General features: G+C 39.9%; 1 protein-coding gene across 1 annotated transcript; it reads right to left on the reverse strand.

Annotated features, from left to right (window-relative positions):
• Positions 1–1,928: 1,928 nt before the first annotated feature.
• On the reverse strand, positions 1,929–13,445 carry CEP57L1 (centrosomal protein 57 like 1). The gene is made up of 10 exons (XM_086631967.1): positions 13,304–13,445; positions 10,676–10,855; positions 9,966–10,087; positions 9,438–9,554; positions 9,083–9,160; positions 7,229–7,327; positions 6,421–6,498; positions 6,083–6,312; positions 4,286–4,430; positions 1,929–2,144 (listed from the first exon to the last, which is right to left on the reverse strand). Exons 1-10 carry the CDS (start codon positions 13,443–13,445, stop codon positions 1,929–1,931), a joined length of 1,407 nt encoding a protein of 468 aa, XP_086488093.1.
• Between the last annotated feature and the right edge of the window lie 580 nt (positions 13,446–14,025).

Consider the following 14,025-nt stretch of genomic DNA (forward strand, 5'->3'; position numbering starts at 1 on the left):
TGCTATGTCTTTTACCATAGGTACATAGTGGAGCTTGGAAAAGAGCAGACTCACCTTTAGCATGAAGACCCCATATTGCATTTATATGAGTATAGATGCAGGGGAGCGTAAAAAAGTTGACGCACAAATGTCATTTGGGTCCACTGATTGAATGACTTTCCATTGATTAGGCGACGCTGTACTGATCAGTTGTTCGAGTTTTGCTTTTTTCAGCGGGAGTGCAAGTGGTGATCTGCTAGTTGCAACATTGAGCGGGAGAAGAGGAAAACCTTGTGTGCAGCTGGACGGGACACAGGGTTTCCGAGCTGGTAGAACAAAGATGGGACTATAGCTCAGCCGATGGACTGGATACAATGTTTCAGAACTGATGGAGCAAGACTGGGACTTTCCAGAACCGAGTTAGCAGAAACTCCGAACTTTTGGCAAAGAGAAAGCAAATATGCAAGACGTGAGAAGAGGAAGACCTAGCGAGGAAGGCAGACCCCTGGGGCGACGCCCCCAGCTGCCGTGCACAGACAGTTGGCATCTTATATAACAAAAAAGGCCGAGTGTTGTCCCACTCCTCCTGCCACGTACGGGCCCTATGTGGAGGGACGAAGGGTGTAACACAGCCCGCATAGGGGTAACAGGTTGAGATGCACTCCATCACCGAAGTCTCCGCAGGGACGCCTGCTGCAGGAAGTGCCTGTCACCCTCCACCCTGGAGCGCAACAATATCCAAGGGTCGACCATGGTCATCACATCAGGAGCAGTAGTGCTGGTGAGTTTGTAAGTAGGTTTGGGTTAAGAGCAGCATATAGGCAAACCGCTTGTAGGATTTTTAGGTACGCATATATATATATATATGTATACATATAAAACCCACATGTAATCACCATACCTCTTAACTCTTGTATTCTGTCTGTCCTGTTTGTGTGTGAGTGACTGAGATGTACTTACAGTACGAGGCGAGTGCGGAGTCTTGATCCGCGGTTCTGTTCTCCCACAAGCAAAACAGCCGGAGATAGATGAAGTGATTGAAACAGAAGAGTGAATGAGTTATTTTGTTGACTAATAAATAGTGCTGGTATTGAGCTTTACCACGTGTGTCTTTCTCCTTGCTGAATCCTTGAGCCTACCTAAAACAACAGAAAACTGCTGTACTCAGGAAAGCTGTAAGCTCTGGTAGAAGAGATCACAAATTCCACAACAAGTACTGGTACGCAGTTCAAGGTCTCCTCTATAACAGCTCAATTTTTTTATAATATGGTAGAAGCAGGTTCTGTTGATGAGAAGATAAGCACTCAGGCTTTTGGTAGTGGCCCCTTCCCTGTACGTATCAAGAACACTCTCATGTTGTCTTGGTTTAACCATGTCATGGGTTTTGCTTCCAATTCCTAGTTGTCTCAGTAATACTGACTGCCAATAAAGGTTGCAGAGCAATAATATTAATAATAATGAAACTGCATATAAATAAGAGACAATATCTCTTCTTCTGCCTCAGTTGCAATGATCTGAATATTCAGTTATTAGAGAAAAGGAAAACCACTGTTTTTATTTGAATAGAAGCACTGGCCCAAGTCATTCTGGAAATGCAATCTGCAAGTATCTCCTTGGCAGCAGGGGAAACAGGGCATCAAAGATCACACACTATTTTAAGTGTAAAAAAACGCATAAGATTTTATTTCACAAGTTAACAAATAAGCATGTCATTAATCCATTAAAATACTTTATTAGAAGTCAGCGTAGTTGAATGATAGCTACTCTACATGAAAGTTAACTCTGAAGCGAACAAACTGACCTCCTAGTGAGTAGGCATTTTAGAATGTATATCTATATCTATGCTACATCTATTTTATTTTTAAAAGATATTTTGTTAAATTAAAAATTTACTCACTGTTAGACAATTTCAAAAACTTCTAACACAGTAAACTTCAGAACTATTTTTCCTACATGATACGATCTTTTTTCAGTGTCGACTGAAGTTTCTGTACATTTTTTAGCAGCTGAAGAGAGCTTCTGCTTTTCTGCCCAGGACAAGATTTAGACATACTTTCCCTTACAGGGACTGCAATCTCCTTTGCTTCCTTTTGGTCACCACACTTCAGTCTGACATGAGCTGCCCCTTGCTTCAATTTCTGAGTTCTTCTCTTTAATTTCTGCACCTAGGAAGAAAAATTAGTAATTAGAATGCTACATACTTGGAAGACCTACAGTTGCAAAGCTTACTGGACTTCTACCAAACTCCAAACTAAAGATTTCTACGGGATATTTTAAAAAAATTTAAAATCTACTAACCTTGCACACAGTTGTCTCACTGTAACAGAAAGTACTAAAAAAACCTGACCTCATCCACACAGAAAGCATCACAGAAAACTGACCTCACCCACACTCAACAGGTTGCTGAATCTCATCACTCCCTAAGGTAAAAATGTTTGCTGGATGGAATATCATCTGTTGCAAATTTATATTTACAGCAGTCTTTTTCCATTTCAGATTGTACTACTCTAAGCAAAAAACCCTCCAACAAACCTATAAAATGTATACTGTTTACTATCAGTTACTGTATCTAAGCAGTTTACTTTGAAGCCTCATAACAAAATTGGAAAAAAGAATAAATAGGGTTGATGATTGCTAAAGAATGTTTTTTTAAATGTCAAATAAAAAGTCTTGACTTGCACTTGACATGAAAAGGTCACTCCCAAAGATAGAATTAGGCTGGAAGCATTCCATATGCCAATTTAGGCTTTCAGTCCATTTCTAAAAATAATTAACTTTAATTGCATTCTAGAACGTATTATTAACTGTGAAACACAGAGACGACTACAGCATTTTTAGTGTGACAGGTTCTAAAAGCAGAAATATGCATCAGAAATATTAAGATTGGTCTGTACAAAACACAAACAGAAACGTCTGAGTGTAAACACAGGAGAAAAACCAATACAGGCCAAAGGTTACAGGAGTGGCCTGTATTGATAACCAGGGCATGATGGACAGTAATCAAGCAGACAAGCACGAAGAATGTGCTATTTACACCATGACTCTAAGGCGTGTGCTCTGATAACGCTGTACCAGAGCACAGAAGACTTGCCAGCAGATCTGCACTCTGATAATGGGCAAGGATGACAAGAAGGTTGCACTGCATTGCATGTGCTGTTCCTCTTCTCATCGTCCCAAAATGAAGGCAGACTGCAGCCATAAAGGTATGCAAAAGGAAGAAACAAAGGTGCAGTTGTTGTCCATTGTCTAAGGCTCCTGGAGAATGAAGTCAGCAAGATTCTGAGGCAAGGAAGAGCACCGTAATTGTCGGCTCCTCAAGAATACAGTTGACATCATTGCCAAGACAGCAGTGAGGACTCAACAGTCAATTTCCTTAATCCATATTCTTAACAAGCAACTCTCACAACTCTACTTCGACATAAGCACCTTTGTGCTTGCAATTATGTGGACAACAAAAGGTTTGAGTGAACAAAATCTATCAAAGAATGAAATTAAATAAAATTGGTCAGATTTAAATTAACTATCATGTCCCCCTTTCATAAGGTCTCACACTGAGTTTTGTTTTGTTTTCTGTATAAGTGTAGTTCTTAAGTGAGTCTATTTATCCTGAAACATAAGATGGAATAACAGAAAACTATCCTAACTATGGATTGTATTTTTTATTCTGTTTCTAACCCAACTGCTACAAAAGGGTTAAGTTGTTCATCTACAGAAGAGTGATTTTATACAAGCACATATGAAAAGGTGTTATCTATGGCTCTAAAACAAATACCAACAGAATGTGTACAGGTTAGAAGTTAAACAAAACTGAAAGGCTTGTCTGGGTATGACTTTGGAGAAGCTGTGGTCAACAGACTATTTGCTTAATAGAAAGCTTCAATATTTCAGTAATATAAAAGATATTTAATTCAGTCTGTGTAGGAATTATAGCTTCTTTCTCATTTCCCAGAGGGACGGGACACAAAGCAATGAAATCTCAACAGTTTGTCTTAACACAGAGAGCAGAAGTGACAGATGGAGGAACTCAGCTCCGTATTGCAGAACTGCCACAGGGCAGCATAGATAGATACTATCATAGATCACTAGCATGGACACCCAGCTGCCAGCTGTAAGCACATGTTCTTGATCAAAAGAAGGAACTGGAGGGACAAGAACACTGACCTAGCAGCCTAGTTATAATCACCCATACTGGAACATCCTGGCCCAAGCACTCCAGTGACATTCTAGTTAAAGACAACAGGAGGCAGAGTTGTGGCAGCCTTCAACTAGAGTGTTATCAGCTAGAGAGTTTACATCTTATTCTTACAGTAGCCTGATGCTTTTTCAGCTTGGATATTTGTTCTCCTTTAATCTCCATTTGTTTTACAAGGCAATCCAGCTCCCGTTCTAGGTCTTCACGAACTTTGGAGTCTTGAGTCTGCCATATCTGCTTCAGAAGTTCTTGATGCCCACTATTAAAGACAAGAATGGCACGCTAATTATTCGTGATATACTTTCAAGCATTTGTTCCAAAACTTTCAGTGTATTGCAGGAGCTGCTAGCCGTTTTGTCCAGAGTACAGCAATTTAGCACTATTTATCTCCTCACACAATACACATTGATCTGGAATATATTCACACTAGAAAAGAAAAAGGTTTTCCAGTGGGTCTGATTTTCTCATTCCAAATTTGTAGCTGATGTGCATCTTATTCCTCCCCCTTGCCACAGTCATAACAACTACATGTGTAATAGTGTGCAAAATGAGAATTTGGAAAGTGAACAGCAGCTATGCAGCATGGTATTTTCACTTCCTGCTGAATTCAGTGCAGACTTTGAAAGCTTAGTGTAATATAGAAAAGTATTGTTTAAACTAGTACATTTAATTTACGTTTTTTCTGACAGATAATTCAAACTAAAATATTCTACTTGAAAAGATTTACAGCGAGGTGTGTTGGTTAATCAAATTAACCAGCTTAATTAAAAGAAATTGTGCATATCTACTTGATCCCTAGGTATCTGAACTAGTTAAAACCAGAGACCCTCTCTTAGATAAATAATCTCTTTAAAAAGGTCACAGTTGCTTTTCTGACTTCTGAGTAACTGCTGCTCCTTGACAGTTTAATCGAAACAACTCGTTGCTGCTGTAAAAAAAAAAAAAGCCCGTCCATGAATTGCCATGAGTAAGTTAAAGCTTTTTGAAGAAGAGATCGGTGGCCAGTTTCAATTTTGCCACATCAAAGATTTCAAACAAGTGTCAACACTCTAACTGGTTTAACCAACACATCCTCCTCTGTTCAAATCACAGCTCGTCATGTTGACATGTCTACTATGACCAGCTACTTAGCTTTGGCCCACAGTTGTGCAAGTTTGCATTAATGGGAAGATGCCTAAGAACATGACAAGCTGTAATCCACATTTACTTGCGTGGCTAGAAAGCAACCACGCTCCCATCTAATGTGTTAGCTTCTTCCACACCCTGTCCATTTTTTTGGCAGGAGACTGTCCCTCTTTCACAACCCCTGTACAGGACTGGCAAGTTCTCCTGCTACCAACCAGGAATGGGAACGAATGCCAGGCTGTCTCAGCACAAAGTCCCATCAGGCACACACATACGGGAAGAACACAGAAAGAGTGAGGACAAAGTAACAGGCTAGCTATTGTGTCAGAACTATCTCTGACACAGCTGTACTAACCTATTCTACCACTCAGACTGACTGCACACTTCAAGCCTACTCAACATTAACACCACCTTTGCAGACTTCTCCAGAAGAATATTCTTGGTCTACTCTGTAGATCTCAGAATATGTTTAAAATTTCTAAAAAGCACAGGCTTGAAAGATTTTCCATTTGCTGCAGCTGCTACTTCAGTAGCAGCTTGGTTAAGTACAGGACGTGGAAGCAGGAAAACACAGCTGAAGAGTGTTGCTTGCTCACAGGATCAGCTAAACACCAGGATAGAAAGAATTGTTTGAATGAGAAAAATTCTACCACTCAGGCCTGCTCAGGCCATTCTGTCAACAAGTAGTCCTACACTTAAAGGAGGCTAGGTTCGAGTACACCTGTAGCTCCACAGGCAGTGGAGCCGAAGTCACTTTTACTCATAATACCAGGGATGAGTACTCACAAGCTCATTTGGCCCAGCTCATCTCGTATGGCCAACAGTAGGTCCAAAAGACTTCTAGTGGCAGTAGGTGATGTGGAACAAGAGGACATAGATTTTGAAGGTGCACTGCATCTTGAAATCCCAGATGTAGCTCCTCCTTGACTTCGTGATGAGATACGTGGATTGCGACGCTTCATAGTATGCATCACACTTTGTACGTTTGCACTAACGGAATGGCTGGAACTGACAGACTTAAAGCAGAATTATTAAGTGGTTTACAGAAGCGATTAACGATTACAGTAAAGAGACTTATTCAAACTGTAGATGCCAACTTAGCAAGAACATTTGGTTTCACTCACCTTCCCAGCCACAAAAGGTAGTTCACCAGCCTTTACATGTAATTGTGAAAGGTGCGTTTTCTTCATTGTAGGATTTCTCTGCCACAAGATAGACAGGAAAAGCAAGACAAGAAATTTCAATCTGTTGACCCAATAGCACAGTCTTAAACTATTTTTTGTTCAATAAGTAAAATTCAAATAAACAAGCAGTGAAATGCATCATCTCAGTTTCCCTCTGATTTAAAAAAAAACAATTTCCCTCCTGTATGTGGAAGGAGTAGGGGACTTTCCAACAGCTGAGACAAGTAAATTTTATTCCAGATGCATTTAGTAGATAGTTGGACAAATAGGTTGACATTAAAGAAATCGAACATTGCTTACTTAAGTTGCAAAACCACAGATGCAAAATTTTGACTGACCTGGAACATGTGTTGCAAAATGAATTCTCTTGATTTCAGCAGTCCCTCCAAAACACACCATCTTAAGATGCCTAGTTAAAATTTCTTTGGAAACTAATGTTCCCAGATAAACTGAAAGGCAGCTAAGACAGGACATGGGAGATGGCAGTAAAACGGTAACAGAGGTTATTGTCATGCTGGTAAAGGAAAGTTTTCCAGCGAGGTGCTACCAGCCCTAGTCCAGTTTTAATTACCAAAGGAAAAAAAAAAAAAAAAAAAGAGGTATTCAGCACTGTTCTTCACTTTGGAAATGGAGTAAAGTGCAGCAGACAAAGCAAGTGCCTCTTACATCACTGTTTTTCACAAATTCCTATCTCTATGCGAGTCAGATGCTATCGGCAAAAGTATGCTAATAAAAACATTCATGTTACCTTCTTGGTTTTTATCTTCCTCCCATTTTCCTTTTTAGGTTCATTTTGAGATGTTACTGAAGACATAAAAATTCTGTTTATCTCAAATCCTGCTTGAAGCTGTAGGAATAAGCAAAAAAGAAAACCATTTAACGTAATATTAGAAGTATGAAATCACATGGTCTAATTAATTTCCTCTTTCATGCATGGAAGAGAACCAATTAAGGGCACGATTAACTGTCCTGCTTGGAAGGCATAAGCTACACTTAAAAACTGAACAGATTACTAGGATGGCAGGGTATCAGGCAGATCTTGCAGCTCTGTCTTAGAAGTCCTCATCTTCATATTCAGCTGCAGCAGCTGTATTTTTCCACTGCGACAACCAGCAACTGAGATAAGCCAATCCTGCTGTATGCTGGGAATCTGATAAAAGTATCCAAAGAATATCAACATTTGGATTTTACAGTCTGGGGGCAGAGAGAGCTGAGCCTGTCAACCTGCTGGACAATTCTCAGATTGCTCTGTAGTTCAAAGTTGATATAAAGGCCCATGATAAACAGGATAATAGCCATTCCCAATTAAACACAGGACAAGGACTTTGTTTTGGCATGTGTAACAGTTCCGGCCAAACAATGCTGGAGGTCCATCACAAAAGTGAGGCTATTCTGGCTTTTCTGTCATCAAAAGGAAATGAACCACCCCACACCCTGTGTTTCCCAACCCAGATCCAACAGACCTAAATCGATCCTGCAGTGAACTAAGACGGTACTAATACTACTTTAGGAACTCAGTTTACTACACCTAAGTCCTTTCTTGAGCAAATGTTTATAATACTGCTAAGGTCAGACGATAAGCTCTGGGAAAGTCATTCTTACTATGTTTCTCAGAAGATAAAATCTCCATACTAAGCTTTCTGCTCTCCTGCAGCAAGCAGCTTAAGCAAGAAACCCAAAAACCTGCAGGTTTTCAACTGTGTCATTCTGTTGGATTCTGGAGGTGGTCAGATACCTGGGCTACAATCCGCGTGTTATTTCAAGCTCCCTGGACTGATGAAAGCCCATCATCCTCGGATGATGTATAAAAACTGAATAGTAGTGATGAATTAATTTAAGCTGTCAGCTTCATTTATGGCTAGGTTCTTTCAATATTATTCTTCAGCTCTGCATCCTCCCACCCTGCCCCAAGGGAATGCCACCACAACTGCTCTCCTTCAAAATGGCTGCTACTTCTCAGTGAAGTGAGGTTTGGAATATCTGAAGCTACTTTGCCTCTTTAACAAAAGGTTTCTTTGGTTTTGCTCTCTTTGGCAAATATTCCTCTCTCAGATGGTGTCCCAACAAACTGACTACGGCTTCACAGAATAATGAATTATTCAAGCTCTCACTTAATGAACAATGTAACAGTCTCACTGATTGAAGACTTTTCCAAGTATAGTCCAGCATATTAGATTTCAGCAGATCTTAACAAAAAGAGGAAAACAAACAGAATAAGCAACTTTACTGAAGTGTAAGTATAGGTTCTTATATGACTATAAGGTTCTTATATGACCACTTTCTAGTTACTGTAAGTTAAGGTTATCTGATTTAGTTGCAGATTCTCTAGAAATTCACTCTCTACTTAGATCACTTTCAGCAGCTTTGAACTGTACCATTAACACAAAACACAGTAGCATCTTCCTTGACTGAGATATGCAACACACCTGGCACAAGCTTTCTACTATGTAATTTGTAACTGGTCTAGGTAGTATTCCAGGAGTTCCTCCCTGGTAATAAACATATGGAGTTTAAATGCAAATTTTAAAAAGGTATTTTGGACAGAGAGATTAGCTTTCTTCAGTAATAAAAAATAACATTAAATAAAATCTTTTTAGTCTACCTGAGCAGTTGTGTCTTGTATTAACTTAAGCTGATGCTCTTTTTTACGAAGCTTTTCTTCCAATTGTTTGATCCTGTCCTGAATTTGAAGACAAGAATGACTAGTCACACTTCAGTTTGACAAGCCAAATCAGAAGTCTGAAGTATCTTGCAATTATAATCTGGGATAAAACAAGACTGCAGGAATTTTTAAAGCCCAGACTGAAAAATGAAGCCAAGGTGGCATTCAGTCAGGTGTGCTTTAGGATCTTAGCTTTAACAGAGGAAACTTTTGCAAAACTTAGTACTATTAACGATATGCTATACAAATTATATCAAATGAATGACTCTCAGATTGTCATTCCATGCATGCTTACTTCTGCAATTCTCTGAGTAGCAGTAAGTTTAAGACATTCTTTTTCTAGCATTTCAAGCTTGTCAAGTTTTGCATGCAGTTCTAACTGGTTCTGATCTTCCTCCTTCTGAAGCTGGGCCTGGAAAAAAGTAAGCAAGAATGGAGTTGGCAGCTGACTAAAATTGTTTCAGACTCAAAAAAACCCCAAACACATTGCAGTAAATGTGTTTAACTAGTTTAAATTTAATATTTTTTAAATTGTAAAGTGCTGAAAAAAACAGGCAGACAAAGAAGACTTCAGTTTCCAGCAGCCTTTTTGTCTACCAAATGTGCAAGTGTTAGCACGGTTTTGCTCATTAGGAGTTCCACCTAGGGAGTCTTTTCACACAATTCATTGTATAGTTGTCATCAGCCAGTCAGACAGTAAATTGCTTCTGTTTGCTACCATCCTGAGCAGAGCTGAGGAAGAATGATGGCCATAAAAAAGTTCAAATCTTACACATTTCTATACTTTTTATCACTACCTTGTTAGCATGCTAAAAGGCTTCACCTGTTGTTCTAAAACCATTTTCTTTTCCAGTTCCGCACTGGAAACCATTTTCCTCATGTAATCCAGCTGTTTCTCCAGCAGGGAGCAGCGGGATCGTGCTTCGTTTAACTGCACACTTACATCTACAGAGAGAAACAAAGACATTCGGTATAGCAACGGGAGTTACACATTTAGCCAGTCTGTCATTTCACTGAGGAATTCTCTGTCTTCAAAACATGCAAGAAAAGTTTCGTTAGTCTGAAAAAGCCATGTAGTTAAAATACATTTTATATATAATACATGAGAACCTAAATGCTTTTTCAGAGCTAGTCCCTAGTATGAATTCCAAAGGTGGGAGCGCTGCAGTTACTTTGATTTATATTAGCAGACATCTAACCAGAATCTGTTTTCTTCCTTTCTCCTCCCTTTTCTCAAGTTAGCAGTACTATACATGTAAGCAGCTGCTTGCTTATTGTAGGAGTTAAATGTACCACCTGAAATCTGCTTATTCTTTAAAACAGCTTTATGTGTTACGCAATACTTGGTTAATATATGTAAAAACAAGATCTCAACTTGCTTCACAATTATCAGACTCCTGCCCCTCCCCAATTCTGAAACAAAAAAGAAAGAGGGGGTGCATTAATTAGCAGTTTGTCACAACAAACAAACGCTCCCTGGATTATGCAGTCTTGGAGTTGCTGTGGCTACGCCTTGTCACTCAAGAGAAATACCTTTCCTCTGTTGCATCAGCTCTTGCTGTGCTATGTCCTTTTTGTAGGAATCATGCTCTAAGGCCTTCTTATACTGAGCAGCTGCTACGGAGAGGCTGCACAGGTTATCTTCAGCTTGTGACTTCTCCAACTCCAGACGGCAGATCTTTTCTTGTAGAGTTTTCAGGGCTGCCTCCACAGCTAGCAAACAACGCAACGGTTTCACCTTAAGTAACAGTTTCTATTATTATTATTATTATTATTATTATTATTATTATTATTATTATTATTATTAATTTATTTATTTATTACAAAACACTTCAAACAGCAAAATACTACCTAAACTTTCTCCCTAGGAAAACTCCTAAAACAAATGACATTCCCCAGCAGCACACTAACATACTCAGAGCGTATCTGGGAGAAAAGAGGCAGGTTTACTGCGTAACTGATGTATAAAGACCAGGTCCTATGAGCAAAGCTATTTTCACTCCAAATGGTAGCAAGCACAAAGAAATCATGGCAAATTAAGTATAACAAACCCTAGGACTTCTGTTTACACAGAAGCAGGGAACATAATCATCCAAGTTAGGTCAAAAGTTTTGGTGTAATGCAACTGGTGCAGATAGAAAAAAAAAAGGACATGGAGCAGGGGGGAAATTAGATGCAAAAGGACGTTTCAATAGAGGATGCATTTTAAAAACTTTACTGTTTCAAAGGTAATGATTCAATGTCTAGTTTCTTGTATTGAATTATTTGAATGAATGGATTGAGAGCAGCCCTGAGGAAAAGGACTTGGGAGTGCTGGTGGATGAGAAGCTCAACATGGGCCAGCAATGTGTGCTGGCAGCCCAGAAAGCCAACCGTATCCTGGGCTGCATCAAAAGAAGTGTGGCCAGCAGGTCGAGGGAGGTGATTCTGCCCCTCTACTCTGCTCTCAAGAGACCCCACCTGGAATACTGCGTTCAGCTCTGGAGTCCTCAACATAAGAAGGACATGGAGCTGCTGAAGCGGGTCCAGAGGAGGGCCGCGAAGATGATCCGAGGGCTGGAGCACCTCTGCTATGAAGACAGGCTGAGAGAGTTGGGGCTGTTCAGCCTGGAGAAGTGAAGGCTCTGGGGTGATCTTATTGCAGCCTTCCAGTGCTTAAAGGGGGCCTACAGGAAAGCTGGAGAGGGACTTTTTACAAGGGTGTGTAGTGATAGGACAAGGGGCAATGGCTTTAAACTGAAGGAGGGCAGATTTAGATTAGATATAAGGAAGAAATTTTTCACTCAGAGGGTGGTGAGGCAGTGGAACAGGTTGCCCAGAGAAGTTGTAGATGCCCCATCCCTGGAAGTGTTCAAGGCCAGGTTGGATGAGGCTTTGGGCAACCTGGTGTAGTGGAGGGTTTCCCTGCCCATGGCAGGGGGGTTGGAACTAGATGATCTTTGAGGTCCCTTCCAACCCTAACCATTCTATGATTCTATGATTTTTTGTTTAAACCATACAAACAATTCTGCAAGATTTTGCTTTTAGCCTCAAATCTGTATGAGTCTAAATTATGCTGAAAATTCAGCTACAACGAAAACTCTACTACTCTCCAAAACATACACATAACTGTGTATGTGGAAGTTTAAGACATGTTTTTTAACAAGTCGAGCTGCTTTTCTGACATTTCATAAGCCTTGATAGTTTCCCTACACCAATTCTCGCAGTAGAGGAATACCCAGCAATTATTGCCAGCTCCATAACAACTCTCAAAAACTTCCCGTAGCCCCATCCATCAATTAGACACAAGAGAGCAGAAAGATGAAGTGGGACCACTTCTTCCATCTTTCTACTGGCATGCCAAACATTTCCTTACTTAAGCACTTAGCTGCATAACGTCAAACTGAACATTTTAATCCAAAAAGTCCAGACTATGTATGACAGAAGGTTATTACAGAAGTCACAGATTCTTGATATGGGGAAAAAACTGCAAGAACAATGATCACATGCACACACACACACAGGCTATGCCTGTGCAATATTGCAAAGTTGTCCATGATAGAAAATTCAAGTCTGGTATCCTTGTCATTCACCGACCCCTCCAGACATGCTAAGCCACCTAGCATTTGTCCTGCGAGCTCCAGAGAGTAACCATCCATTGAGACACAGGACAACCATAGTGGATCTGTATTTCACACAGACAAATATGCTGCTAACTTTCCTGAGAGTCTGCTTTATGCACAAATTCTCCCAAGGAATCATATCACACAAAAAACCTTAGAAGTGATTTTAAGCTATAGAGAGTTGAATAGCACTACACAAAGCCAGTTTCCAGTCAGCGTGCCATACTACTGATCTTTTTTTGCTGTATTTAAAGTCAAGAGCTGCTCCTGTTGAGTTTGAAGCATTCTCCTTTGCTTTTAGAGGAAGTCTGATGATTTTAAGCTAAACAATTTTCAAAGCCAAAGTTTATGAGGATGTCAGAAGACTTGCAGCAGTTTCCATTCCAGACGTATGACTTCAGGGAGACTGCTCCCTCAGGACACATATACATCCTGTCTCCATGGCAGTCTGATAATCGCAACAAGCCATTGAACGGAGTAAAACAGAACAGGGAGCTTGCTCAAGAGATTTCACACGGATAATTAAAAAGATCACTTTAAAGACATATTTTGGTTTTACCTTGGTTATTGGGGATTGAAGGCCTGTCACCACCAACAGCTGCCAACTTCTTTGATTCTCTATAAGCAAAAGCAGCAGGAAGTATCTTATCTGGTGGCTGAATAAAGCTTCCTATGAAACTGTTCTTTGATTCAGAATCCATAGCCTGTAAAAAGAGAGCTGTTTAATGTCATTAGCTCTTTAATGGACTATGTAACAGTTTTCAAAGTATGTCACTGGGCAGTCCCTGCCTCTGTTTATATCAAACCAGATCATATGCACCAAAATAATAGTTAACCCCCCCCCCCTGCATCCCCAGATGAATCCTGTATTTTAATGCAATTCCAAAACAATATCTTTCTTAACATTAAACACGACTCTCCTCCACCACCCAAAATTTTCTATGATTTTTATTGGTGCTTTCTAATAACTTATGCTGATTTTAGTCCTTTTAAAAGCCAAGGACTATCAACATTTTATATTATCTATTTTACAGACTTTAGTGTCTGTCTCTCAGTGCTCCCTGCAGAACAAGCATTCCACATTTTACAGTCTGTTTTCATTTGCAGGCTCCTTAGTGCTCTCACATCTATCTTTTTACGTACGGCTTTGTTATGTAATAGACATGGTTCTCCACATTTAGTGTCAAGGTAACAAAAGCATATTTAATATGCAATAACCCCAACATTCCCCCCGTTATTAAGCATATGTATTCAGTCCTGTTTCTCCACTCCCTTTCTGCC

The sequence above is a fragment of the Tauraco erythrolophus genome, chromosome 2 (genome assembly GCF_009769465.1).
Source record: "Tauraco erythrolophus isolate bTauEry1 chromosome 2, bTauEry1.pri, whole genome shotgun sequence".
NCBI lineage: Eukaryota > Metazoa > Chordata > Aves > Musophagiformes > Musophagidae > Tauraco > Tauraco erythrolophus.